At 18.8% G+C, this 27751-nt stretch overlaps 6 protein-coding genes across 6 annotated transcripts; 4 read left to right on the forward strand and 2 right to left on the reverse strand.

Moving 5' to 3' along the window:
- Positions 1-9720: 9720 nt before the first annotated feature.
- Positions 9721-11340, forward strand: SRAE_X000157800 (Hypothetical protein; the record flags this gene model as incomplete). The annotated part of the gene is made up of 1 exon (XM_024650551.1): positions 9721-11340. One exon carries the CDS (start codon positions 9721-9723, stop codon positions 11338-11340), a length of 1620 nt encoding a protein of 539 aa, XP_024499045.1.
- A 1548-nt stretch (positions 11341-12888) lies between these two features.
- On the forward strand, positions 12889-14391 carry SRAE_X000157900 (DNA polymerase kappa; the record flags this gene model as incomplete). Its single annotated transcript, XM_024650562.1, has 1 exon — positions 12889-14391. The coding sequence occupies one exon, from the start codon at positions 12889-12891 to the stop codon at positions 14389-14391; it is 1503 nt and encodes a 500-aa protein (XP_024499046.1).
- A 573-nt stretch (positions 14392-14964) lies between these two features.
- Positions 14965-15984, reverse strand: SRAE_X000158000 (Histone-lysine N-methyltransferase SETMAR; the record flags this gene model as incomplete). Its single annotated transcript, XM_024650573.1, has 1 exon — positions 14965-15984. One exon carries the CDS (start codon positions 15982-15984, stop codon positions 14965-14967), a length of 1020 nt encoding a protein of 339 aa, XP_024499047.1.
- Positions 15985-17720: 1736 nt separating this feature from the next.
- SRAE_X000158100 (Hypothetical protein) lies at positions 17721-19488 on the forward strand (the record flags this gene model as incomplete). Its single annotated transcript, XM_024650585.1, has 2 exons — positions 17721-17748; positions 18002-19488. 2 exons carry the CDS (start codon positions 17721-17723, stop codon positions 19486-19488), a joined length of 1515 nt encoding a protein of 504 aa, XP_024499048.1.
- Positions 19489-21291: 1803 nt separating this feature from the next.
- SRAE_X000158200 (Hypothetical protein) lies at positions 21292-22307 on the forward strand (the record flags this gene model as incomplete). The annotated part of the gene is made up of 2 exons (XM_024650596.1): positions 21292-21915; positions 21963-22307. The coding sequence occupies 2 exons, from the start codon at positions 21292-21294 to the stop codon at positions 22305-22307; spliced, it is 969 nt and encodes a 322-aa protein (XP_024499049.1).
- A 2479-nt stretch (positions 22308-24786) lies between these two features.
- SRAE_X000158300 (Acetylcholinesterase) lies at positions 24787-26528 on the reverse strand (the record flags this gene model as incomplete). Its single annotated transcript, XM_024650607.1, has 3 exons — positions 24787-25478; positions 25539-26391; positions 26430-26528. The coding sequence occupies 3 exons, from the start codon at positions 26526-26528 to the stop codon at positions 24787-24789; spliced, it is 1644 nt and encodes a 547-aa protein (XP_024499050.1).
- Positions 26529-27751: the final 1223 nt, after the last annotated feature.

Genomic DNA, 27751 nt, shown 5'->3' on the forward strand with positions numbered 1-27751 from the left:
AAAAATTTTTTATATAATAACAATAAATTTGTTAGTAAAATTAAATATTGAAATATATTAATACTGTAACAAAAATACATTATTTAAAAGAAACAAATTTGTCAATAATATTTATTATGATACCTACTTCAAAAAAATTCTGAACAAAAGATTAATGTAACACTTTTTATTGCTTTACATCTGTATTTAAAAATAAGAAAATAACATTGCAAAATATTATATACACTAAATGAAAATATTTTTTTACATTTAATTTAAAAAAGTTTTTCAATAGATAATATAAATATTGTAAATTTAAAAAAAACATTTTTTTAAATATGAAAAAATTATTAGAATTTTTTGTCGATTTTTTTGTTAAAATATTAAAAAAAACATGGATATTCCTTAAATTAGTAACAAAATATTAAATATAAAGTATTTTTTCTAATAAATTTTTTTTGTTTATTTTTTTAATCACCATTACATTAATAAAGTTTACTATAAATAAAAAAATATAAAATATGCGGTACTGTTTATTGTGATAATCATCATTTTACTACATTTTACAAAAAAAAATTAGTAATTTAACTAAAAAATATTTTTGTATTAATATATTTTGCTACAATATTTTTAGAAATTTCAAATAAGTATAAATAATATAATTATTATAACATAAAATGATTAAAATATCAATATAAGCCATGTTTTGTAACATACAATATATTTTAAAAAAAAATTTGCTAACGTATTATGAAAAAGACTAACTTGTATAAAAAAAAATTAATTTTAAAAAAATAATTTTTCTAAATAGGAAAAAACGAGAACTTAAAGTAAATTTTATTTTAAAAGATATTTTATAACAATAATATATTTTTTGAAAAATTTCTTTTTTTTTATATTAAAATAATAGATGTGTCTGATATAACGTTCTAGACAACAAAATTATACGTATAAGTTTTATAATAATATTAAAAAAGTTTACTAAAAAAAAAAGTAAAACAAATTTTTTATGATAATATCGATAAAATATAAACGATAGTTTTATCAAAAAATGTACTAGATTTCTTTATTTACTTAGTGATTTACTAATAATTTATGATTAAAATAATCAGTTATGGTTTTAAGATAAAATGGTCTATTGCTAGCAATATAATCATATTATCTATATAAGTACATTTTTAATCAATGGTTATTTTTAATTATTAATAGAAATATGAATATTGTTAAATACAATTTATATTTTAATACACTTTTTGAAAATATCTTTAAATCTGGTATCCTATATTTATGGTGTAAATAGATTTATTTTAAAATTTCTATTAAAATTTTTTTATCATATTCTTATAAAATAATAAAAAACAACTTTATAAATCATTAATATACTTTAAATTTTTTTAAATATATACAATTTATTTATTATCAATGAGTTAAACAAATTAATATAAGTTATAATATTTTATAAATAATTATTTTTTTCTAATTTTATTTATTAACACTTAACATATTTCATAATAATCATTTATTTGTTATTATTTTAATTGATACATCTAAATAATTATTATATATAAGTTGCAAAAGATTAAAATTAAAAAAATGATTATTACTTAATGTCTTCTAAAATATTTCAAATAACAAGAATAGATATTTTAAAAAAAATAATGTCTATTAAAACCAAATCAACTTGATACTAATCAAAATTAAAAAGAACTCTTATAGAAAATGTGAAAACATTAAAATACGAATTGATTGTCAAAATTTTTAATTATTTAAAATTTTATTTTTCTGTATAAATCTACAAACTTTTTAAGTGCTAAATAAAATATAAATGGTAAAACAAAATATTTTAACTAATTTTTTATATATATTATTAATTAATACATTTTTTAATAAGAAATTAAATTCTTTATACAACGTATGCTTGATTTACAACTCTACAGTATTTTCAAAAATACAAATTTTTAGTATGAGATTATATAATTTATAAACATTTTGTACGTTTAATTGGTATTCAAATTCTTAGTTGAAATAGATACAAGTGGTATAAAATGAAAGAAACAATTTATATTGTTCATAAGAAAATGTAAATCTCCTAAAATTTCCATCAATTACTACAAGAAATTTCAATCTAAACTTGTATTTACTTTTAAAATAAATTTTTATTAAATGTTTGCTTACTATTACATTTGGTTTAGAAATTTTAGATTTTAAAATTGTAAACATTTTTTTGATTTTCAAAAATGAGTGTTATATATAAGGTTAGTTAACGCGATATACCTATTATTATTAGATTTAATCATTCTTTAAAATAAAAATGGTCAAATAAGGTATTCTCAAACGCAATAATTTTTTAGAAATATAAATAATATAATAAAAACAAAAAATTAAAAATATTTATTTTTTACATAGCATAATTTAATTGCAACATCAATAATGATAGCACAAATAATATTTAAGAAATTGAAAATTTGACAAACACTTATTAGTAATTTTATTTAAAATACTAATATCTCATAATTAATGAATAAAATCAGTTAATTCTATTATTTGTTATAAAATATTTAAAAAAAAAACAAAATTATATGATCAACTAAAAAATTAATTTTAAAATTAATAAAGTTTTTAAAGTAAGAAAAAAAATAAAATAATTAAAAACTACATTAAAACAATTTTTCATGATCCGTCTATTATTTATAGCTACAATTTTTATCAAAAAAAAATAATTTTCTAATAGAGTTTAAAATTTTATGAAAAAAACTTTATTAAGAAAAAATAAAAATTCAAAAAATATTTAGTAAGAAGCAAGAATCAGGGAATAAGCCTTCCTAGCTCAGTTGGTAGAGCGTTAGACTTTTAATCTAACGGTCAGGGGTTCGAGCCCCCTGGAGGGCTACTTTTTCTATTGTAAACTTTTGTTTTTTAACTATAAATTTTTTTTCTTAAGATTTAAATCATAACTACTTTTTTTTCCATTAAATTTTAGTTACAATTAATTTTAAATATTTGTACTCTTTAATAATAAAGTTATTTAAGTTTTTTTATTTATAATAACAAAAAATTTATTGTATATTATATATAAAAATTTTTGTAACATGACTAAAAATATTTTTATCATGAAATATAAGATAAAGATCTCCTTTTTATTTAAATTTTTATGTTAAAATATTATTGGTATATAAATAATAAAATTGTTAATAAAAATGGATACTACATTGAATGTAAAAGCATTTGTAAAAAAAATTATAAAAATATTTATAGGAAAAAAAATTTTTTCTGGTTATTTTAAACACCCTAGCAAAAAAAATTTAATATTGGTCAGTATTCCTTAACAGTCTCCAAATATAAGTAATCTTCTTATTAATATACTTTATTTGATGTAAATATTTAATAATAATATATATAACAAGAAACGCTCTAGAATCCGAGAATAAGTAAAATTCATTACATGGAATAAACTTACTTTTGAATTAAATATTACTATCTCAAAATGTATAGAACTAACATAATTACCCTTATATGGATCTTTTACTAATACAATTTAACTCCAAAAATTAAATAATAAGTCAACAAAATAATTATTAGGATAATAATATTTAAATAACAATTAATAACAAATTCATAGAGATAAAAATTACAAACAAAATTTTAGATTTATACACTTTTAAAATTATCAAAAAGTCTAAAGTTTTATATTTCATAAGGTTAAACTATCAATTTAACATATTACTTTCTACTAAAATAAAAAAATTAACTATAATATAGTTATGCTATATTACTGCCTTTTCAAAAAATTACATTTAGAAAACAAAATTTTTAATTTAATCAACAAATACGTTATTTTAACATTCAAATTTATTACTTTTTATATGGATTCATTATTAACATACTATTAGTATATTTAATTAAATATTACAAAATCTATTTTTAATGTTAAATCAAATAATAGAAACTAATTTTTAATAATTTTTAGTACAATTTTTTACAAAAGGACATTTTATATAGTATAATGGACCATCATAAATCTATACAACAATTAGTTATCATCTGAAATTCAGGATCTGTTTGATAGATTAAAAAATTATTCTAAATCGGTCGATTGTGAAATAGAATAAAAAAAAAATAAAATACTTTGAAAATCGTAATCTTTACTTTTTGAATTTTTTCCATGGATATACAAACTAGGCATCAATATTTACTCAAGATACTACTTCCTTAATTCTTTGAGTTTAAAAATTATCTTTATATATTATTCCGTTCATTGGATTATAAGTTGTTCTTATTTTAACCTAAATAAATCTATATAAATTATTACTCAATGAAATAGATATATATATATATATATATACATTTTTGTAGTGATGAATGTATTAATATATTGCAAAATATTTTCAATTTTTCAAAAAATTATTTTTTAAAATATATTTATTTATATAAAATTTTTAATAGTCATTTTCAAATAATTCATATTATTCGATTTTGTTCAAAAAAATGATTTTACATTTTATAGAATTAATTCATTTTAACACTAACAATTTGTTATATTATTTTATTCAAAATTTTTCAATAATTAACATTTTTAAAAACATAATTATTAATTGGTATTTTTAATAATAGTTTTGATTTTCAATTAAGTATATAAATCAAATAACTTTAAAATTATATTATAAAATTAATTTTTTTTACTGAAATATAATTAAACAAACCTTATAATTTTAAAAAGTTATGTAATTTATTACTACTATCTATTATTTAAATGTAGCTCTTTATTTTTTTTGTAAACACAAAAAATGCCTAAAATGAATTTATTTTTTCGGATTATATAAAACGATCATATTTTGAATTAGAAATTGTTAAAACATACTAGAAGTTTATAAATGTAAATTTTAGTTATATCTTATCTTTTGATTTATTTATATCATACAATAAACAGTAACGTTTAAATTAGAAGTTTTACTTATGTTTTTTTACTATGGCCACTTCATAGTTTGTAACTAAACTAATCACTTAAAAATTATTGAAATTTTTATTATAAATGAATATATAACATAATATTTATTTATAAAAAAACTGTATTCTATCAAGCTATTTCTAAAGCCTTAATTTTTCAAACTTGAAAAAAAAGAACTGAAATTTAAATAAAAATTTTGTTTTATACAATCCTTTTTTTCTAATATGAGAGAATTTTGATAATTAAAATTTTAAAGAATCATCTATTGTTTGAATATTATAGCAAAAAAATAACTTAAAAAAATCATTTTAAATTAAAAATAATTTTATTATCCTATAAAAAAGTAAATGTTACATAATATAATATGTTTTTTTTATTACTTAGCAGACAGTGAATATGACATTCTAGATATTTCTACATGAAAATTCATTCAAAATTTTTTGAACGTCAGAACTATTTTGAGTAATTTCAAACACAGTTTCTTGAAAAAAAGACAATTTTATTTCAAAAAAAGTTTTTATTGTATTTTTTAATATAAAAAAATTTGTCCTATATAATTTACTTTTATCATTAAAAATAACGTTTGATTTTAAGAAAGAAACATTTAGCATATATAAATTAATTAACGATAAACATAAGATATATGCCATATATTTGATATTTTTTTTTCAGTTAAGAAAAAATTTAGAAAAGATTATGTTAATATATATCATTTGAATAATGTAAAATATTTAGTGTAAACATAGACATTAATCTATAATTTTTTCCTTTTATCATAAAAATTGTCTAATAAAATAAAAACTTATTTTTTAGCTTTTGATAATCATTAATTATTTTTGTATATACATAAATGCAAAAATTTTTATTTAAAAAAAGTTAAAAACAATTAAATTTAATAAATTAGAAAAAAAATATTTTTGACAAAAGGTTGTACTTTATTATGTAATAAATACTTGTCTAATCATTTTAATGACTAAAGGAAAATTTTTATGACAAGTTTTAAATAAGTCGATTTTATTATTATAAAACTCTTGTAACTTTGCATACAGTAAATAATGTAGTTTCAAAAGTTTTCTTATTCATTCAAAATTGTATTATTTTGACAGATATGATTTTCAAAAACTACTTGTTACAAATCAGTTTTTAAAATTCATTTACATTATTTTGACATAAAAAACAAATTAAAGATATTTTGAAAAATTGCATCTTCCTTCTATTAGGATTATAAAAACATTAAAAATATTATAATAAAAAGTTTTTTTTTTAAATGTTTGCAAAAAAAATAAAAGCATTTACCATGAGTAAAAAATCTTTCATTTTATAAAAAATTTTTTTTCCGATATTTTATTAACTCTTCACAGTTAAGTATTTATTTTGTCTTAAAATATTTTGATACTTAAAAAAATATATTGTAACATATAGTAGTAAAAATGTCTGTTAAAGCGTATAAAATGTTTTAAAATTATAATTTAAATCTTCATTTATTAAAAGTATACTTGCAAGAAAAAGATAAAAGTTAAAATTATAGTTGATTATGAAAAGCTGAAATAAATTATATTTTATGTTTACAATCATTTTGATTAAATAAATCTTTTAATTTTTTTATTAAAACAAACCAAACTAAGTTTTAACTACTTAAAAATATTAATAGTAGAATTATTAATATAAATTTCTACAATATGCTTAATTTTTTAAAAAATTTAATACAGTAAATATGACTCTAAATTATGATTGATTTATTTTTGTTTTAAAAATTAATATTATTTAAACATAATATCTTATAAAAACAATAATTTGATTAATCATTACAACATTAAATTTGAATAAATAATAGTGAAAAGAAAGTATAATTTTGTTTTGATAAATTGTAAATATATAAACAAAATTTTATAAATTTTTCAAATCTTTTTGGCAATGCTAAAAATTTATGAAATTTATTTTTAAACATAGTAATTTATTAGACTTGTTTTATATTTCAGTTTTATGGTAGCAAATTTAATTTAAAGTTATATAAGTTTGTGTTTCTAAAAATTTTATAATATATCATCATGTTATTTTTTATTCATAAAATATTTGACTTTGTTTTATCATATGATTATTATCATTTTAACTGAAGTTTGATATTTATAAATAAATTATATATTAAAGTAAAATAAAATTTTTTATATAAACAATTAATATAATTTAATAATAATCTTTCTTGACATGCTTTAAAATATATGCATAAAATATTACATTAAAAATAATGTCAAATATACAAACAATAATAAATTTGATTCAAATAACATTATAAAAATGTGGTTTTTAATTAAATTATATAGATAATGTTTAAAAATTGTATGAAATAAAATAAAAGTTGTATTCTCATATTTTAAAATATTATAAATTTATTTTATTTATAATCTTTAAAATAACAAAAAAAAATATTAATTTACATTTTATTAAATTAAATAGTTTTTTTTTTTAAGTTATAATTTATAAGAATCAAATTATAATACTTAGTAAAAAAAAAGTATATATGGCATTTTTGATTATATGAAACTTTTATTAATAATTTGTAGCATACATTTAATTATTTGTGTGCATATTTTTAAGTAAAAATTTTATTCCCGATAAACCTATAATTAAAAATTAGATCGGTCTATGTAACAGAAGAAAAAGTAAATAAATGAATTAATAAATTTTTTTTGCTGGCTTATATCTAAAAAAAATTTATAATTATTCATTTAACGCATATATCACTTTAGCAAATATAAAAATAAATAAACTTTTTTTTTCTAAAAATAGATTGAAATTTTTAAATTTAAATATATCAATTTTTTATAGTATAATCCTTAATTTTAATATTATTTTGCAAATAAATTAAAAATGATAATTTTTTAATATTATTTTATTTAAGTTTTATTTCATGAGAAAAAGACAAAAAATTTTATATGTTTATTAATTATAAATATATTTAACATTATATGATTGAAAAAGTTTATAATTTATATATAAAATAACATTTACATAATTGTTAAAAATAAATTACACTTAAAAATATCCTTTATAATTTATTAACATTATATTACTTTTAATTTATTTTAATTAAATAAGCTTTATTGTTTTACTAATATGTTTCTAGAAAATTCGAGTAATAAAAATTTATTTAATTCATTTTTAAGATAAAATCTTTTCCTATAGTTATATTTTATAAACAATTGATATAAAAACTTATCAAAATATAATGATTTTGATAAAATTTATTGTAAGATAAAATTATATACAAATTCATCAAATAGTAATAAACAAAGTTTTAGAGTGTTTTTTAGCTTGTTAAAAAAGTTCTTATACTAATATCAACATTAGAAATAAAAAAATAATATTTTAAAAAAAGACATTTTAAAACCATTTTATATTTACAATCTTTTTATTAAAATATATGTTATTTTACTCAATACCAATCATTTAAAAAATTTACTTTTCTATTTAACACGAAAATTTATTTTTTATGATAAGATTTAATAAAAATTACATTACTTATTATTTTAATTGCAAATCAATTTAAAAATAAATGTTAAAAATAATTATTGTTAATAAATTAAAAAAAAATAAAATTACAATATTCATATAATTTTTAATGCTTGAAAAAATTTAATTTTATTGTAAAAATAATCTTCTTATCTTTGAATTATTTTTGATATAAATTTGAAAATTTTAATTATTTTTAGACTATCATAAATTTTATTAAACATAATTTTAAAAAATTTTTTAAAACAGTTTGTTGAAAATATTGCTTAAAATACATTATGTATCTCTTTAAATAAAATAATTATATTTTCAAAATTGTAACTATATTTATCTTTTTTTTTTCATGTATTACTTAATTTAATAGTTATAAAAAAAATATGATTCATTTTAAAGAAGTATAATGGTTACATGTAACATATTGTTTTATTTTCTAGATAAATAAGTAGAAAAAATCTAAAAGATATATATTATTAATAAATAAATTTCTCAATTTAATATTTTAAAAATATATTTTATTTTTCTTGTTTATTTCATTATGATGTTTATAAAAAAATAATATATATATATATATATTTACGTTGAATATACTGAAATCAAATTATTTTACTACTGTACAATATTGTTTTTATATTTTCTTGTAAAATTAATAAAATATAAATTTTACTAAAGTTTTTTTTACACAAAATTTACTTTTTTTTTAAAATTATATATGAAAACAAAATAACCTTAATTCAAAATTAAATGACAATTTTTTTTTATATATAATTTTTATTATTTAAACTATATGAATTTACATTTTCCTTATTGATGCTATACCATTATTTACATCAAAAGATAATGTAGACAAAATAGAAAAAGAGTCAGAGACATAAGTTTATGTAAAAGATTTTCACTCAGTCATTTTTATGTATTTTAGTGTATACTTTTTAAATATTTTTACTTTGTACCAATTTTACAATTTAAAAATTTTTTACTAATAGTATCCTCACATTATTAAACAACTTGGTATTCTTGATATGTATTGTTAAATATATTTATCATTTAAATATCATAGTACTAGAAAGTGTCTCTTTTTAATTTTTAAAAATGTTTTTGCAAGTTAAAAATATTAAAATTGATTACTTTAATATACCACGTGATAATTATACATCAAATTATAAAAGTTTAGTTATTTTAATATGTTATAAGAAATTTCTTTATAACAATTTTTATATTCTTATTATATATTATTGTTAGTAGTATTTGTTATTATTATTTTTTTTTGTATTTGTAGGGGCATAATTAATATGGAAGAAAGTTTATCAATAATAGAGATAATTGGCATAGGAATAATTAGAAAAGAAATTCTCAAGCAACTTTCTTCATTTGTAGATATTAGCAATCTTTCAAAATCATGTAAATGGATAAATTTTTACATTTATAATGAATCTATTAAAAGAAATATGTTTTGTTTTACTGATTTCCCAAAAATAACAATAAAAATAAAGGATGGACTTTTAATGAATCCTATTATACCAAATTTAGAGGATATTGAATTTAAAACAGATGATGAGTCAAATAAAGTATTAGATGATGCAAAAAATTTTTTAGGTGAAGCAATTGTTAAAAAAAATCAGATACTTCTTTATATTAATAATAACATAGAAAGAGTAAATCAAAATGAACATGATTTGTTTATTGAAAAATTCGTTAAAGAATTAAATATTAATCGTCCAATAAGAAGAGAAGCAACAATTCTTGATTTTGGAATTCCTTCATCTAATAGACAATATATTATTTATAATCATCACATGATATTTTACGCTTTAAGTCATATGCATCATGATAATATAACACGTATTGTTGTACCAACATATAGTTTCATGTCAGATATTAGTAAATACGAAGATTTAAGTGAAAATATTTTTGATGGTTTTCCTAAATTTCATGAATTAGTTATTTATGCTTCACTTTTAGAAACAAGCTATAGTAAATTAATTAATAACAAATCAATTTTAGAACGTGTTATTAGAGATTTGGGAAAAAGAGATAATGCAACATTAGTTTTAGTACATTTAAATCGTGAAAGTAATTATGTTATAAATTTTGTCCACATGATTATGAAAATTGCATCAAAATATAATATTAAAGTTAAGTGTGATGCTGATTCTTTAATAGATTCAAGAAAAGATATTATTCCTTCGCCAGAAAGATATACATTTAATTCAATTGCTGAAATTATTACATCTGTTAAATGTTCAACTGGAAATCCTAAAATGTTTATTAATTTCATGAAAAATGTACAATATTTAGAAAATTTAGAAACATTAGATTTATCATATCGAATTTTAGATGTTGAAAGAAGTCGTAAAACAAATAATGATTTAAATTCAGGCAAATTATCTTTCAAAAAATGTAAAAAATTAAGAAAAATTAAACTTAAATTTGGTGAATCATTTGATGAAACTTATGGAATTAAAACTGATACATTAAATAATATTTTAAAGTTTCTTGTATCGATGATGCCTAATAGTGTAGAAATATTAGAATTATGGCATGTATATGATTTGACAAAAGAGTTAACAAATATAATCAATGATTATTTACCAAATATAAAAGTACTAAGAACATTTGATGTTTCATATAAAGATCCTGACTGTTTTACATCATTCAAAAACTTACAAGCATGTTTATTTTGTGATAATTATCCTACTAAAATACCAGATACTGTAAGACTTTTTGCTGTAAAATATTTAAATATAGAGGATGATGATGAAGAAGTAATGTTTGCTAATCAGCAACTAGTAAAAAGTTATTCAGAAAAATTTACTAAATCACTTCAAGACATTGATGGTACATATATTTTCTTTAATGATATTGGGCAATGGGATATGTATAAATGTGCATTTTGGAATATTTTTGATTAATTTAGTCAATGGATTTTAAAAATTAATTTTTTTTAGCAATATCTTTGTAAACTGAAAGTTTTTTTTTTCTTTATTTTTTTAGATCAAATACCTGATTTTTTTTTGTTAGTTTTTTTAGTTGAACTGTTAAGATGTTTAAAAATGTTGTTGAATAAATTTTAAATTTAAAAAATTTTGTATGTAATTATTTTTAATTAAATCTTTAATAATGATAAAATATTTGCCTATAATCATATTTATATGGCTAAATATTCATGTATTATAAACTTATAAAATAACAATACTTTGCATTAAAATAACCTTTTTACAAATAAATTATTTATTCAAAAATTTGTACATATTCTTGTAAATTTTTTTATATATGTTATTTTTAAATAAGAGTAAAATAATGTTTTTTAATATTTATAATCTATTTTTTCAAAATGTTTAACATTTTGCATATTTTTTTTAACTATTGTTGATAACAATTTAAAATTATAAATCAAATTTATTGATGTATATCATTTAATCAAAAAATAATAAAAAATTTTAACCTATGAATTGATATAAAAAATGTAAATATTATTAAAATAATTTAAGAAATATATGAAGAAATCTGACAAACAATAAAACACTTACAATCCAATAAACTTAATTACTTAAAACATTATTATATTTTTGAAAATAAATTAGCTTTATTAAAAATATAATTTGAAATATGCTTTCATATTTTTGTTTAATTATTTATATATATGATTTGTATTGTCAAATAATTTAATTTTAAATATAAGAAAATTTATATTTCTGAAATTTATCTTCTTATACATATTTGCAATTGTAATAAAAACCAAATAACAAATAACTTTAAATCATAAAAATATAACTATATTCTAAAAAAAATTATTTCTACAATTTTTTATTCTAAAACTAAATTAAATAGTTAATGGTATTGAAAAAATTTAAACTGTTTTTTTAAGAAGAAAAAATAAATATAACGTTGTTAACAATGTTGTTGGATAATTTAGAAATATAAAAGTTTTTTAATGAAAGAATTCTTAAAATATTATATACTTAGAAAGATAAAATTATAGAATAAAAAACTTAATAAATAAAATAAAATCATATTATGTAATATTAATTATAAAAATTTTTTTACATATAGCTAATTTAAAAAAATATTTAATATAAATTTACAAACGTGGTATACTCTATACCAAATGTCTTTTTTTTTAAAGTACAGTGATAATTATTAAAATATTATTAATCATATATTAAATTTTTTATTTTTATAGCAAAGTTGGAATTAGTATTATATATGGCTACATATTATAGTGGAAATAAAGCTGGATTTGATGGTTTAAATAAGGTAAATTAGTTAAAATATGTAGAATATTTTTTTAGGAAAAAATTGATAAAATAATTGCTGAAAATTCAGGGGCAAAATTTACAGATTTTAAAGCGAAACAAGAAAAAAAATTAAATCAACGAATAAATATTTTAAAAGAAAAAGTATTAAAATTAAGCGATTTAGAAATTAGACAATCAGAAAAAAATGTAGATAAATATATAATGTATCAAGAAAAAAATCGAAATCTTAGTCACATTATGTTACATATTGATATGGATGCATTTTATGCAAGTGTTGAAATGAGAGATGATCCTAGTTTACGAAATATACCAATGGCTGTTGGCGAAATGTCTATGTTGAGTACGAGTAATTATCATGCACGCAAATATGGTGTACGATCTGGTATGCCAGGATTTATAGGTATAAAATTGTGTCCCAAACTTAAAATTGTACCTCATAATTTTGCTAAATATAGAAAAGCTAGTCATATTGTTCAATCAATTTTTAGTGAGTATGATTCTAATTTATCCATGGGATCGTTAGATGAAGCTTACATGGATATAACTGATTTTATGAAAATTAGGAAAGAATCAAATATACTTATTAGAAAAAGATATACGGGTGAATGTATTTGTATACTACCCATTATTTCTGACAGTGATGAACATGGAATTTGTGAAGTTGAAGAAATAAAAGAAATATGTAAAAAGTGCAATAAAGAAAGAATTTGTTTGATTGACAAGATATCTTTTGGAATAAGTGAGGCAGAAGTCGTTAAGGAAATAAGATTTCGTGTACAACAAGCAACTGGATTAACATGTAGTGCGGGTATAGCAGCTAATTGGTTATTAGCTAAAATATGTTCTGACATAAATAAACCTAATGGGCAATTTGAATTAAGTCGTGATTCAAAAAAAATAATGGATTTTATGAGAAATCTTCATGTTCGAAAAGTAAATGGAATAGGTCAACAGACTCATGGATTGTTAAAAGCATTTAAAATTGAAACATGTGAAGATATTTATAAGAATAGAGGAATATTACGGTTAATATTTAGTGAATTAAATTGGACATTCTTAATTAAAACCTATCTTGGTATTGGAAATACTATAATGAATTATGATAAAGATGATTTAAAAAGAAAAAGTATTAGTGTAGAAAGAACATTCAAAGATACTGGTGAAATTAATGAATGCCTTTATTATCTAAAAAGTGCTTGCAATGAATTGATCAAAAGTTTAGAACATAATAATGTTAGAGGTGGTTATATAGTAACACTAAAATGTCGTAAAGATACTTTTGAAAGATATACACGTTCTCAATCTGTTACAAATTTAGTTTCAACAGAAAATCAATTATATTCAATTGCTAAAGAATTACTTTTAAAGGAAATGTCTGAAAAAACAATTAAATATCGTTTAATAGGTATCGGTTTAAGTAGACTATCATTTTATGAAGAAAATGATGAAATAGAAGAATTATCATTTGAAGAAAAAAAATCCAGAAAAAAATTGTATTCTTCTATTGAAGTGGAAGATATTTCCGATGATGATATTATATGTATTTCTGATACAAATGATTCATCATTCAAATACTCAAATAAAAATGGTGAAATTATTAATTTGAATACTGAAACCGTAGACAACCAGAAAAAACAGTTCAGAAAGAGAACAAATACTAATTTAGATTCATATTTTAAATCATCTAGAAAAGAGGATTTTTAAAATTTATTTATAATAGTTTATGATTTACAAAAAGATATCATAAATCATGTCTCATATTTATATTTTTGTTATTTTTTTTTCTTTTTTTTATAAAAGATTTACACATTAGTTTCATCAAGTTTTCTAATTTAGAATATTTCTACTGAAAAAAAAATTAAAGATAAAATTTTTTTTAATATACATTTAAGAGTTATATATGTATTTAATAAAACAAGACATTTTTATATTTATATTAGTTTGTCTTAATTAATAAAAAAGTAAGTGTATAACTTTTTTATTTATTTTCATTATCTTAAAATAAAACATTTAACATAATTAACACAAAACATTTGACAAAATTAAAAATATATGTTTCAAGCAAAATAAATCAAGCAATTAAAATAATAGTAAAATATTTTATTTAAATATCACAAAAATTTTTTTATACAAAAAAAGTTAAATATAATTTAACTATAGTAAAAATCTTTCTTTTTAAATTAGAACAAAATTAATTAACATAAATTTCTAAAAAAAAATGTTTGTTTTTTTATAAATTTTTAAATGCACAAATCCAGTAAAAAATTAAATTTATTTTTAAAAGTAGCACCCATCTGATTCAACACATTTTTGCCAACGTGAAACAAGTTTATTAATACCATCAGAATAAAAACTTGTGTCTTTGGAGGCGATAAAATTTTCAAAAGCAGATTTTACTGATTGTTCGTCTTTGAAAACCATGTCTTTTATAAAATAATCTAGATGCTTGAAAAAATGAAAATCTGTTGGATCAAGATCTGGTGAATGTGGTGGTTGAAGAAGTGTTTCGTATTTCATTTCGTTTAGTTTTTGTAACGCCATTTGTGAAACATATGGACGGGTATTATCGTGAAGGAAAATTGGACCTTTTCTATGAATTAAAATAGGTCTTTTCTGACAAAATTTCAGGTGCATTTTTTCTAATTGAGCACAATACGATTCAGAATTTAAAATTTCCCCAGGCTTCATGAATTCATAGTGCAAAAGTCCTACAGAAGTCCACCAAACAGTTATCATAATTTTTTTTGGAAGTAAATGTGATTTTTGAATTTGTTTTGCTTCTTCATCATTGTCTAGCCATTTTTCACGACGTTTTCTATTTTCGTATAAAATCCATTTTCCGCCAAAAGCAAATATTCTTTCTAAAAATGGATCATTTTTGTTTCTCAAAAGATTAGAATAGCAAAATTCATAACGACAATTTTTTTGATTTTCACTTAATTCATGTGGTACCCATTGCCCAAAATTTTTTGACATTCCTATTTTTTCAAGATGATTAGAAACACAAGATTTTGACACTCCTAAAACTTCAGAAATTTCTCTTACTGTTTGACGAGGATCGGTTTCAATAACGCGTTTCAATTCTTCTTCATCAATCACTGAATTTGGTCTTCCTCGTTCCTCATCTTCAAGATTTTCATTTCCTTCTCTAAATTTTTTGAACCATCTTTGTACAGTTGATGCATTGACAGTGTTTTCACCAAAAGCATCATTAATATTTTGCGTTGTTCTTGCTGCATTTGTTCCTCTTTTAAACTCATAGAGAAAAATAATGCGAATATCACGTTTATAAGGCATAATTAATTATCTAAAAAAAAATATTTAATACTTTTTTTTTTGGGCACGATTTATATATATCATCTAGAAATCATTCACGGAAAGCTAACATAACAAGTAGTTTTATTAAAATGTAGTTTCAATTTAAATAAAGCTATCTACAAGCGTTATTTTATTAAAAAATAAACTTTTAGCACTTGTCAAATTTATTTATTTTAAAAAATTTATTTATAGGAAGATAATTTTTTTAATAATATTAATAATTTTATTATTCTTTATATAAAATAATAAAAAAATTTTTATGCAAAATTTATCATTTATATATTTAATATATGTTTTTTTTAATACCTAATTTAAAAATATTATATAACATAGAGTTTAATAAAATTTATGCTTAAATATTAATATATATAAACATTACAACTTTAAATTGAATACCTTATACATTTGTAATATTCTTTATGAAATTGTATTAATGTTTATTTTTTTTATAAATAGTTAGATGAAGGAAATTACTATCTATCTTATATATTATTATTTACAATTGTATTATAATAAAAATATTTTTATTATAGATAATTCTAATATATTTTATTAATAATAAACTTAAAATGCAAAAAAAAAATTTACTATCAAAAAGAAAAGTGGAAAAAGGTTTTGCGTAAATTGATGTATTTTATTATCATACTTTAAAATTTTTAAAAATAAATTTGTCTATATTGCTTGTATTACATTTATAAAGTACTAAAAATAATTTTAAAATAACATGTTTAATAAAATCTAAATTATAAAAAAATTTTTTTTAAAAGATATTCTAATGTTTTTAAAAGTAAAAAGATTTAAAGAGTTTAAAAACATAATCAATTCAATGAATTACAATAAATATCATGTTATAAACCAATTATTATTCATTTTATACTAATTTTAAATTAAAAATTTTAGCATGGTATATTTAATAAATTAAACTTAAAATAATATTTATTTAATATAAACAATAAAAAAATTAAAAAAATAAATAAATACAGTTAGAATAATATATATAAAAAAGTATTACGCTGTAATAAAAGTAATAACCTTTTCTATGACATAAATAGTTTTTATTTCAAAAAAAGAATTTGTATAAATATACTATCTTTATAATCTTTTTTAACTATAAATAACTTGAAAACAATCATACAAAAAATAAATCAATTACTTTTATCTTCTCAAAATCATTTATCAAATAATGAAAATTGCTTTTTAAAACTGTAATTTTTATGTGGTTTTCATCAAAATTAAAAACTTTTATTCAACGATAAAAAATTTATATTTGTTAAAAACGTTTTTTCATGATTACATTTATATTTATTAAATACAATAAATGCCATTACAATATTTTTATTAACAATTGTTTAAAACTTTATTGATACTCTATTTCTGTCTATCATTTGTTGATAAAAATTAATATTTAATATATATTAAGATATTTTTTTTTAAATATTATTTTATCTAAATCTTTGTGAAATATTTAATTCATGAAAACAATAAAAAGTATTTAAGCATAATTATATTTAAAAGAATTTTAAAAAGAAAAGATTTATTTTATTAAAAGTTGTTTAAATCATAAGTAGTTTATAAATTTAAAATTAAAGTGACATAATAATTAAAAAGCTTAACCTAAAACAGTATTATGCCATATTATTGTATTTTTTTTAAATCAAACATAGATAATATTTAATTTGTCGGAATTTATAAAAGCAACAATACACAATAAAATTATGAAATGCGCAACTTTAGTTTTAATGAGTTAGGCTATGAAGTATAATTAATTGATGCTAATAAAAATAATACCCTTAAAAGAAATAGATGTGAAAGATTTGACCTAATTTATGTGTATATAAGCTTTCGTTTTTTGTCAAAAAGCATCATTAATTCTCTTATATCATATTAAAGTTTTTACTCTTCAATTATGAGAGTAAATAATAAAAAAACTCTACTAATTATTAATTTAATAATAATATATACAAGTAAGTTTTACATATATTTTATTTATCTGTAGTTTATTTAAATGCTGGTATTGTTAAAAAAGACATTGGTTCTGCTATTATTGATGGATTAACAAATACTGCTACTGCATTTGGTTATGGAATCAAAAACACTATAACTGATACTATTGAAGCCGGAAAAGAAAGTTCTAAAGAAAATAAATTGAATGAAGAAGAGAAAGATGATCAAAATTACAAGCGTAGACCTAGTATTGGTGGTGCAATTGTTGGTGGATTAATTGGTGGCTTTGTAAATACCACTAAAGCAATCTATGGTGGAGTAAAAGAAACTGTTAATGAATCAAAGAAAAAAAGTAAAAGATCAACAGAAACAATATTTGTACCTATTGAATATGTTCGTGAATATGAAGAAAAAACTACTACCACTTCAGCTTATAACTTTAAAAAAGAATGTCAATGTATGTGTGATAATGAAGAATTACAATATGTTCCTCCAGAAACTATAATTTCTCAACCTGAAATACAAAAACTATGTCAATGTATATGTGATATTAAAGAATTTTATGATGAACCTAAAACTACTACTCCAACAACAACAACTACAACAACAAAACTTCCTGAAATAAGACCATGTAAATGTATTTGTGAAAAAGAACAATTTTTCTTTGATGAACCTACAACTACCACTACTACTATTAAACCTATTAAAAAAAAGTTTTGTAAATGTTCATGTTATGAAGAAAAATTTTTTGATGTACCAACTACTACTACTACAACAACAACTACTACTACTACTACCACTACTACTACAACTCCAGCACCAATAATAAAACCATGTAAATGCATTTGTGAAAAAGAAGAAGTATTATATGATAGACCTACAACATCTACTATTCCACCAGTTAGAAGAAAGTTATGTAAATGTTCATGTGAAGAAGAATTATATAATGCACCAGTAATAACAACTACAACAGTTCAATCATTAAGAAAAAGATTATGTCAATGTAGATGTGATAAAGAACAAGTATTTGACATGCCTGAAACGACAACAAAATCAAACAAAAGAAGACCTTGTGAATGTATGTGTGACAATGAAGAAACTTATTATGATCCTGGAGCAACAAATTCAGATGGCAACTTAAGTAATAAAATGATTGCTTCTACAGTTGTAATATCTCATCCAGTTACAGAAACTCCATTTACTTCTACTACAACCAAAGCTTTAGAATGTGTAGCAAGTAAAACATGTTATTCTAATGCTGATTGTAATGATGGTACATGTATTGGAGCTTTTGTTGGTACTTGTAATTGTAATGCATGTATCTCTTATTTACCTTGTAAGGATGACTCAGAATGTGGAGGCCTTATTGGAGGTTGTGATTTAAACAATAAATATTGTGATTGTCAAAAAGCACATGCTAAATTTGGATTTCCTGAATTAATTGATGTTTTAACTAATTTCTGTCATAAACGTAAATGTGATGGAAAAGTTAATACATGCAATGGATTGCCTTGTTATTCAGGTATTTGTGTTTGTTAAACAAACATAACTATTGCATTTAAAATGGTGTCACAAATAAGACTACCTAATATTAAACTTTAAACAATACTTAAAATTGTTGTATTTTCATCATTTGATTTTGAATAAAAATAATTTTTTTAATTTGTCAATATATTTAATACTTAATTTTTTTTTAACCAGAATACTGTAAAAAACTTGAACATTTTTTCCCCATTTTAGCTTGTAAAAGATAATGAATAAGTTATGAAACTTTGTGTTACCTACAATTATATAAGATTATTTATTAATAATAATATTGCAAAAATATATATTTGCATTTTTTAAAGTTTTAAAATCTTTATAAATAAAGATTATATATAAAATCATTGTTAATATATCTTTTACATTGTAAGAATATAGAAAATTATAGTTCAAAGTTAATATATTCTAAAGTAGTTTAGTATCATGAATATAATATTTTATATAGTTAAAAATTAATTTCATAAATGAAAATTCCATCATTTAATTTTGAGTATCTATTTGATTGTCAATAAACTATAATTAACTTTTTTTGCATGTTTGAAAAGTTTGAAAATTTTAATTTGAGGATAATTAAAATATATTTTAAACAAGAAAATATTACTGTACATACATAAATATTTTTTAAACCACTTTTATGTATTTTTACCATTATTACTATAATATTTATCAATTATGCAATAATTTTTTTACTGATAATTTAAAAATTAAACAAAGTGAAAAATTTCTTTAAAAAATTTAAATATTATAATATATGAATATGAGATAAAAATTATGATATAAATCTCTTAACACGCAAAACATGCTTAAGAAATAGGTTTTACTCTGGCCAGAGTATTGATGAATTTTTGCTAAAATTAAAACTGTTTTTTTTAGTAACTCTATTAGTCATAAATTTTTTTTTATAAAAATTTATTATGTTATATGAATTGTTTGAAATCGTTTAAAATTCACCATGCTCAAAATAAAATTTTTGCAATAATAAAATAGTTAAAAGAGTATATTAAATATATAATCAATTATTATAGAATGCATTTAATTCTTTTTTATAAATAAAAATAACAATAAACTTTTAAAAACATTGAGAAACAAAAAATAGAAAATGTATTAGTAAACCGTACAGTGTACTATACTGTTTTTTATTATTAATTACATATTTACTACAAGTATTAACATTTTTTAAAGTAAAATAAAGATATTTGCTATCTTATCATTTATACAACATAAAATATACACTATATTAATATAAATTTTGAATATTATAAATAAATAAAAAATGTCTAATTTTATACAATTATTTAAAATTGTTTTTTCTTTCCACGTAATTAATATAAAATCATATTGATAATTTCAAATATTTCTTTGATATAATATATTAGCATTAAAAAAGATGAATAATATTTTAATGAACAAAAATAATTAAATATTTTTTGCTTTAAATTTTTAAACTGTTCTTTTAAAACATTTTAACAAAGAGATCATTTGTACATAAAAATATATTTATTATGTAACAGTTTCAATTAATTCATTTTTAAATTATTTGATAAAAAAAGATACATTTAAAATAGTCTATTCTTATATTCATAAATATCAAAGAAATATATGTTAACAGTATTTCACAATATGGATACATATTTTAATATTCAATATATACAAAATAAAATATATTAATGATAATAGAAAATTAAAATATTAAATTAAATTCAAATTTTATTAAGTATTTTTTTATATAAATGTCTTAAAAAAATATAATTGTAATTATATTCATATTTAATTTTTTAAGAAATATTGTTATTTTGTAATATGGTTGCAAATATCTCATCTATCATTAACAATTCAAATAGTGAAAGTACGTTTGGAATAAATGAAGACGAATTAAGTGTTAGAACTGGTTATTGGATAGGATATGAAAATTATAATTGTGTTGAAAATAACATATATGTTGATGAAGAACATTTAGAACATGATCCTTCATTAACAACATTTTACAATGATTTCATGAAAATGTCAATTATTAAAGCATACGGTTTACCAATATTACATCAAAGACCATTGGAAAGATTTCATAAAATTGTTTCTGCTATGATATTGTTAGAAAAAAAACCAATAAATTATTTAACAAAATTAACAGGTGGCGTTTTAATAATAAAAGCTTATGAAATTATTAAAAAGATTTGGGATGTTGAAAGTTGTGATGAGATATCAATAAAAAAATTTGATATACAGATTAAAGAAATTGAAGTTATTTTTGATAAAATGGCTTATAATGCTGGTTTTAAAAAATTTGTTGAAACATCTACAAAAATTCTTTGTTCACCACAACGAACAATTGTTAATATGGTTCGATATCAAGATCTATGCCCAATTTTTTATACTGATCCTGTTGTTGTTTATGATGGTGAAAATATTTCTATTAAAAAAACTTATGTTAGTTTAATATGTTTAATAACAATAAAATAATTAATTAATTTTAGAATTGTCTTAAAAGAGGAGGATTTCAATTTAAAATGACAAAAAAAATTTATTTTGATAACGTTAGTAATGTTAATATTTTTGGAAGAATACTCGGACCATCTGGTAGTACACTCCGAACTATCGAAAAACTAACAAAATCAAGAATGCATTTAAATGGATCTAAAAGAGCTAATTATGTTAATAAATGTTTTATATATCCTTATTTAACAAAAGAAAACGCAGAAAATTATGTTAGAGAACCTTTACATCTTTTAATTGAAGTTTATGGGAATTCTGAAGTAAGCTGTTATAGAAATTTAGAAACTATAAAAAAAAGTTTTTTATATGCACTTAGCTTAAAATAATAATTAGAAAATGCAAAAATTATTTTAAATATATTTTAAATTTTATATTTTAAATACTTTTTAATTTTTTAAGTAATAAATATTTTATAAATTTTTATTGTATAATAAATTTGTATAGCTTCAATTAAAATACTACATAATATGTATGACAATGTTTGATTCTATTCGTATAAAAAAAATTTTTTTTTAAGAATACTAACTAAATAATATATTAAATTTTTGATTTAGCAGTCAGGTACTTCTCACATTAAAAATAAATCATTAGGAGAACTTTAAAAAATTCTTATGTCAGGAATTTTTAGAACAAAATAAGATCAAAATTAATAATATATAATTTTAAATAAAATATAATAGATAAATAATGCCACTTTTTTAAATGATTTAATTCAATTAATTGTATTATAAAAAATTTTTGCTTTTTGAAAACAACTGGCTATTGTTAAAAAAAATTTACTAATTAGACATTTTTTAAAACTTTCTAATATTTTTCATTCACATTTTAAAAATTTTCATTATCTAAAAAGAAATTTTTTTGCTAACTCATTGTTAAAATTAATTGAAATACTATTAAATTATCAAAAGAATAGTACCTAAAATTATTTTTTGTTACAAAAATGCTACTATATTTAATGTATTTTAAATTGTTTTTTTTTCAATAAATCAAAAACAAATTTATTTATTAATTAAAACGTGATTCACATAATTATATTTGTTTTACATATATGTTTTAATTATGTGTGATAAAATTTTAAAACTATTAATGTATAATTCTAATTGTATTAGTTTTTGTTAATGAGTATAAGCCGATATTCAAAATTTAACAAAAAAAAGTACTCATACGTAAAAATTTAAAAAAAGATAAAATTGACATTGTTTTTATTTACACATTTTTTTGCTATATTTTATTTATTCAACAATTGTTATTTATATGGTAGAAAAATAAATCATTAAAATATTTTTAAATTGGTATCTGAAGAAATTTTAAAAAGCACATATAAAATCAAGTATATATCAAATTTTATATCAGATATTGTTATTGTAAAATGTTAAGACAATAAATATAAAACATGGAAATAACATTTATTTTTTTGTTTTAGATAAAAAATTTTAAAATAATAAGTTTATTAGTAGAGAAGAATTCTTTGTTTCCAGATAATATGTATGCATGTTATTTGAATCCAAAACTATAAAATGTAGAAAAATTGATATAAATAAAAATATTTAAAATGTAAAAGTTTAAAATTAGATGTTAGATTTAAAATGAAAAAATAAATCAATTTTTTTTTATTTTAACAAAACTGAATTAAAATGAATTCACCATAATAGTTTTAAATATGATAATAATTGTGAAAAGATATAAATATATATTAAAAATGAAATTGATACAATAAATAATCTTATGCTGATGCTTATTCTTTACATCATACTGAGAAACTTTTTTTTTTAAAATAAGATATTGATAATATGAACTGATTTTATTTATCCGTATATTATTTTTGGACCAATTAATAATTCATCAAAAATTGCAATTAAAAATAATAATGAAATTTTGATATTTTACAAATAAATAAAAACTAAACTATATTTTAATATAAAAGTTTACTTGAAAATAAGGAATTGGCATCAAATTTTTTTAAAAAGCAAAATTATAAATTTAGATTCTTTTAAATTTCAGTACAAAGAATAGATAACATCTACACGAAGATAAAGAAAACTTATTATTAATCTTTTTAAATCATATCGATATGCATAAATGATGACTAAAATTATTTTTTATAATTATCATAGCAATAAAAAATTAATTTTTTTTGTGATAGAAACAAACGGTTAAGCATTAAAAAACTTGAGTTTCATTTTAATATTATTTAAAAGTATCTATGTAATGTAAACTAAAATAAATCTTTAAATAAAAAAATACAATTTTTTCATTTTATGTAACAAAAAAAAATATTTTTCTCTAATTAATAAATTTAATAATATTTAATGTTAACTAACTCAAAAAAAGTTGTTTAAATTAAAAATATTATAGAATTATTTAATATTAAAAATTGTTTTTTTTTTTTGTGTAATAATCTTTTTTTTCTTGTACATTTTTATTTTAAATATTAAACTGATATAAATAAAGAAGCAAAAAAAAGTAATAATAATAATTTTTATGTTCTTTTTTATACTAGTCTTTTTCTATTTGATTATTGATAATTTTGTACTTACTGCATTTTTTGTATCAAAATATTTTATAAAATAATTAATGTTAATTCTAATAAGTTTAAAAAATATTTGAAAAATTTTAGAGCGTTGTTAAACTAGTAATTTTACATTTAATTCAAGAGATTTATATTAAAAAAACATAGACAAAACTTAAATTTTTTGTTTTATTTTTTGCACCATACTAAAAATTTTAAAAACTTAATTTTTTAAACATTTATATTAATGTTTCCATAAAAAATATATATTTTTATTTATTATCTTGGAATTTTATTTAATATGGATAGTTGGGAATTCTAAATTTTTCTTGAACCGATTTTACAAATTCGCATTTGGAAAATTTATCAAAAGAGGAACTATTCCATTCATTAATTTCAAATTTACTTTGTTTACTACTACCATAAAACTCCCTTTCTAATGCATCTAATTCGTTTTTAATTCTGCCATCAAAAGCAAATGCACCAATAATTTTCATTAATCTTAGTGAATTACTTTGTTCATACTTTAATTCACTTTTTTTATAATATTTTGGATTTTTGAATGGATATCCAAAAAGATATAACAAATCATAACGATGCATTGGACCCATCCACTCTGGCCAAGGATTTGATGAAGATCTTTCTTTAAAGTAATAGGAATATACATTTCCTTTAAAATGTTTATCCATGTCAGTAGCAAAAGCTTGAATATCACAATCAAAACCAAAATCTGAAATAGCCCTAACTGCCTTATCTCTGCTTTTTTTTGCTATATCTTTGTATTCTTGTATAATTTTTGTTTTACCTTCACTTGTTATTCTATGATCATAACTAAGTAGATTAATAACATTATTATAATTCCAATCATCCATTAAGCATTGATTTTCTCTAGATTTCATACTTTTTTTAAAATTAATTCCACATCCATAAGATGTCTGATTCAACATAAATGCCATAAATAATGATGCTTCAGAAGCTGTTTTTCCAACTAAAAATTTTACATTTCCATTGTAAATTTTTCTTTCTTTATATAATGTTGTTATATTACCTTCAAAGAATACACTTTCTTTATCCACAGGAATAAATGGTGCTGTAGTAACATGCTGATAAGAGTTTTTAATATAAAAAGCTTTTGTATAAAGATAATCAGCTTTGAGACTTTGCATACATTTCACTTCATCTTTTAAACTACCTCCATCACATTTTACCTTGCTTATTAATTTTCTAAAATTTTCTTCTACCAAATCAGATCTTGAAACAGCCCATATATTTTTAATTGTTCCTGATAAAGCAATAATTTTGTTAAATAAATTTTTGCTGTTATTGGAAAACAAGTGAGCAGTAGCCATTGCACTTCCTGAACCTTGTCCAAATAATGTAACTTTTTTAGGATTACCACCAAAAGATTTAATATTTTCTTGTATCCATGTTAATCCTAACTGTTGATCTAATAATCCCAAATTTCCTGGAATACCACCTTTTTCATTTCCTTTATAGTAAGCAAAACCAAAAACGCCTAATCTGTAATTAAGATTTACAACAATTGCACCTGTTTTTTCAGCTAATATACTGCCATCATAATATTCTACAGAAGGTGATCCAAAAATATATTGTCCACCAAATATAAAAACAATAACAGCTCCAGTTACATTTTTGGGAACCCACATATTTAATTTAAGGCAATCTTCTGACATTTTATTTTTGTCTGGAGACCATGTATCATAACCTTTAAAGTTAATTTTTTTAATTATTTGATAACATGCATTAGCATGTTTGGTTGCTTTAAAGCCTTTACCATAAAAATTTTCTTTTAGTGGTTTTGGTTCCCTAAATCTTAAACCTTTAATTGGTGGTTTTGCGAATGGAACTCCCAAAAATTCGACAACCTCTTTTGATACACGCTAGAAAAAGTTATAAATTTAAAAATTATTTAATTTACGCTTTTCCTTCCTTGAAGTGTTCCATATTTAGTTTTTACATCTAGACATAAAGACTTTATTTCCGTTATAAAAAGTAATGATAGAAGAAATATTAACATTATAAAAAATTTAAATTTATTATACATGGATTATAATTCAATTCATTCATTATATACGTATCATGATTAGAAATCATTTTAAAGTATCAAAAAATTATACACATTTTTGTTTATTTAAATTATTTGTATAATTTTTTTTAATAAAAATAAAAAAATATTTTATATTTTAGATGAACAAATATCTTTGTATTTTTATTTTGTTTTATTTTAATATTGTTATTAATTTTATTAAAACAACAAAGAGGTTTTTAAAATATATATTTAATAAGTAATATTTTGATTTTAAGCACTTCAGTATATTAATAAATCTATCATATTATCAAATTATTAATTTAACATTTTTATTATAAAAAACTTGTTAATTGTATAACATATATATTTTAATGCTGTATTATATAATTTTTTTTAAAAACTTTAATATTTTTTTGAACAAATCTTATGTAAATGAATATAAAATAAATTTATTACTGAAAATTGTTTAAATTACCTTTTGGAAAAAAAAAAATTTAAATCAAATAATAGAAAGTAAAACATAAATGATTATTAATATATATGTATTAAAAGTTACATGTAAATAAATTTATTTAATAAATAAAAATTACTTACAGCTTCTATTAATAAATTTTTTTTATACTTTTAAATTTACAAAAACTTTGCTTTTTTATTGCTATGTACTTTTAATTTTAATACATTTGATATCAACATTTTTTTGATTTTTCGTCTGTGTCAGATGTTTTTATTTTTTGCAGTTGAATTTTAAACTACCTTTTACGTAATAAATTATTTAGTTTATGTTTATTCGAGATATTTTAAATATAAAAACATTTATGTTTTTATAAAAACTACCTTTTTTCAAAAAGTTTTTTTTTTCCGTTGTAAAAGGTATTTTTTAGAAGGGATAAAGTAAAATCAAATAATTATTTAAATCTTATTTTGATATTCATAAAGTTTCACTTTAGTCTTAAAAAAAATAAATTTAATATTGTTACAAAATTAAAATTGTATAATAATTTATATTTTAGTTACAAAGAAAAAAATACATATTTATTGTTGTTCTTCCTAAATATTTTTGATTGACACAATAAATGACCGAACATTTAATTCTAATTTTCTATTAAATTAAAAAAATGTTAAAGAAAAGATTGTTCAATGAGATAAAAAAAATCATTCTTAAAAAGAAATAATTTAAATATTTTTTGAACTTTCTTTTTTCTAGAAATACA

Source organism: Strongyloides ratti, scaffold srae_chrx_scaffold0000002, assembly GCF_001040885.1.
Source record: "Strongyloides ratti genome assembly S_ratti_ED321, scaffold srae_chrx_scaffold0000002".
In the NCBI taxonomy this organism is placed as follows: Eukaryota; Metazoa; Nematoda; class Chromadorea; order Rhabditida; family Strongyloididae; genus Strongyloides; species Strongyloides ratti.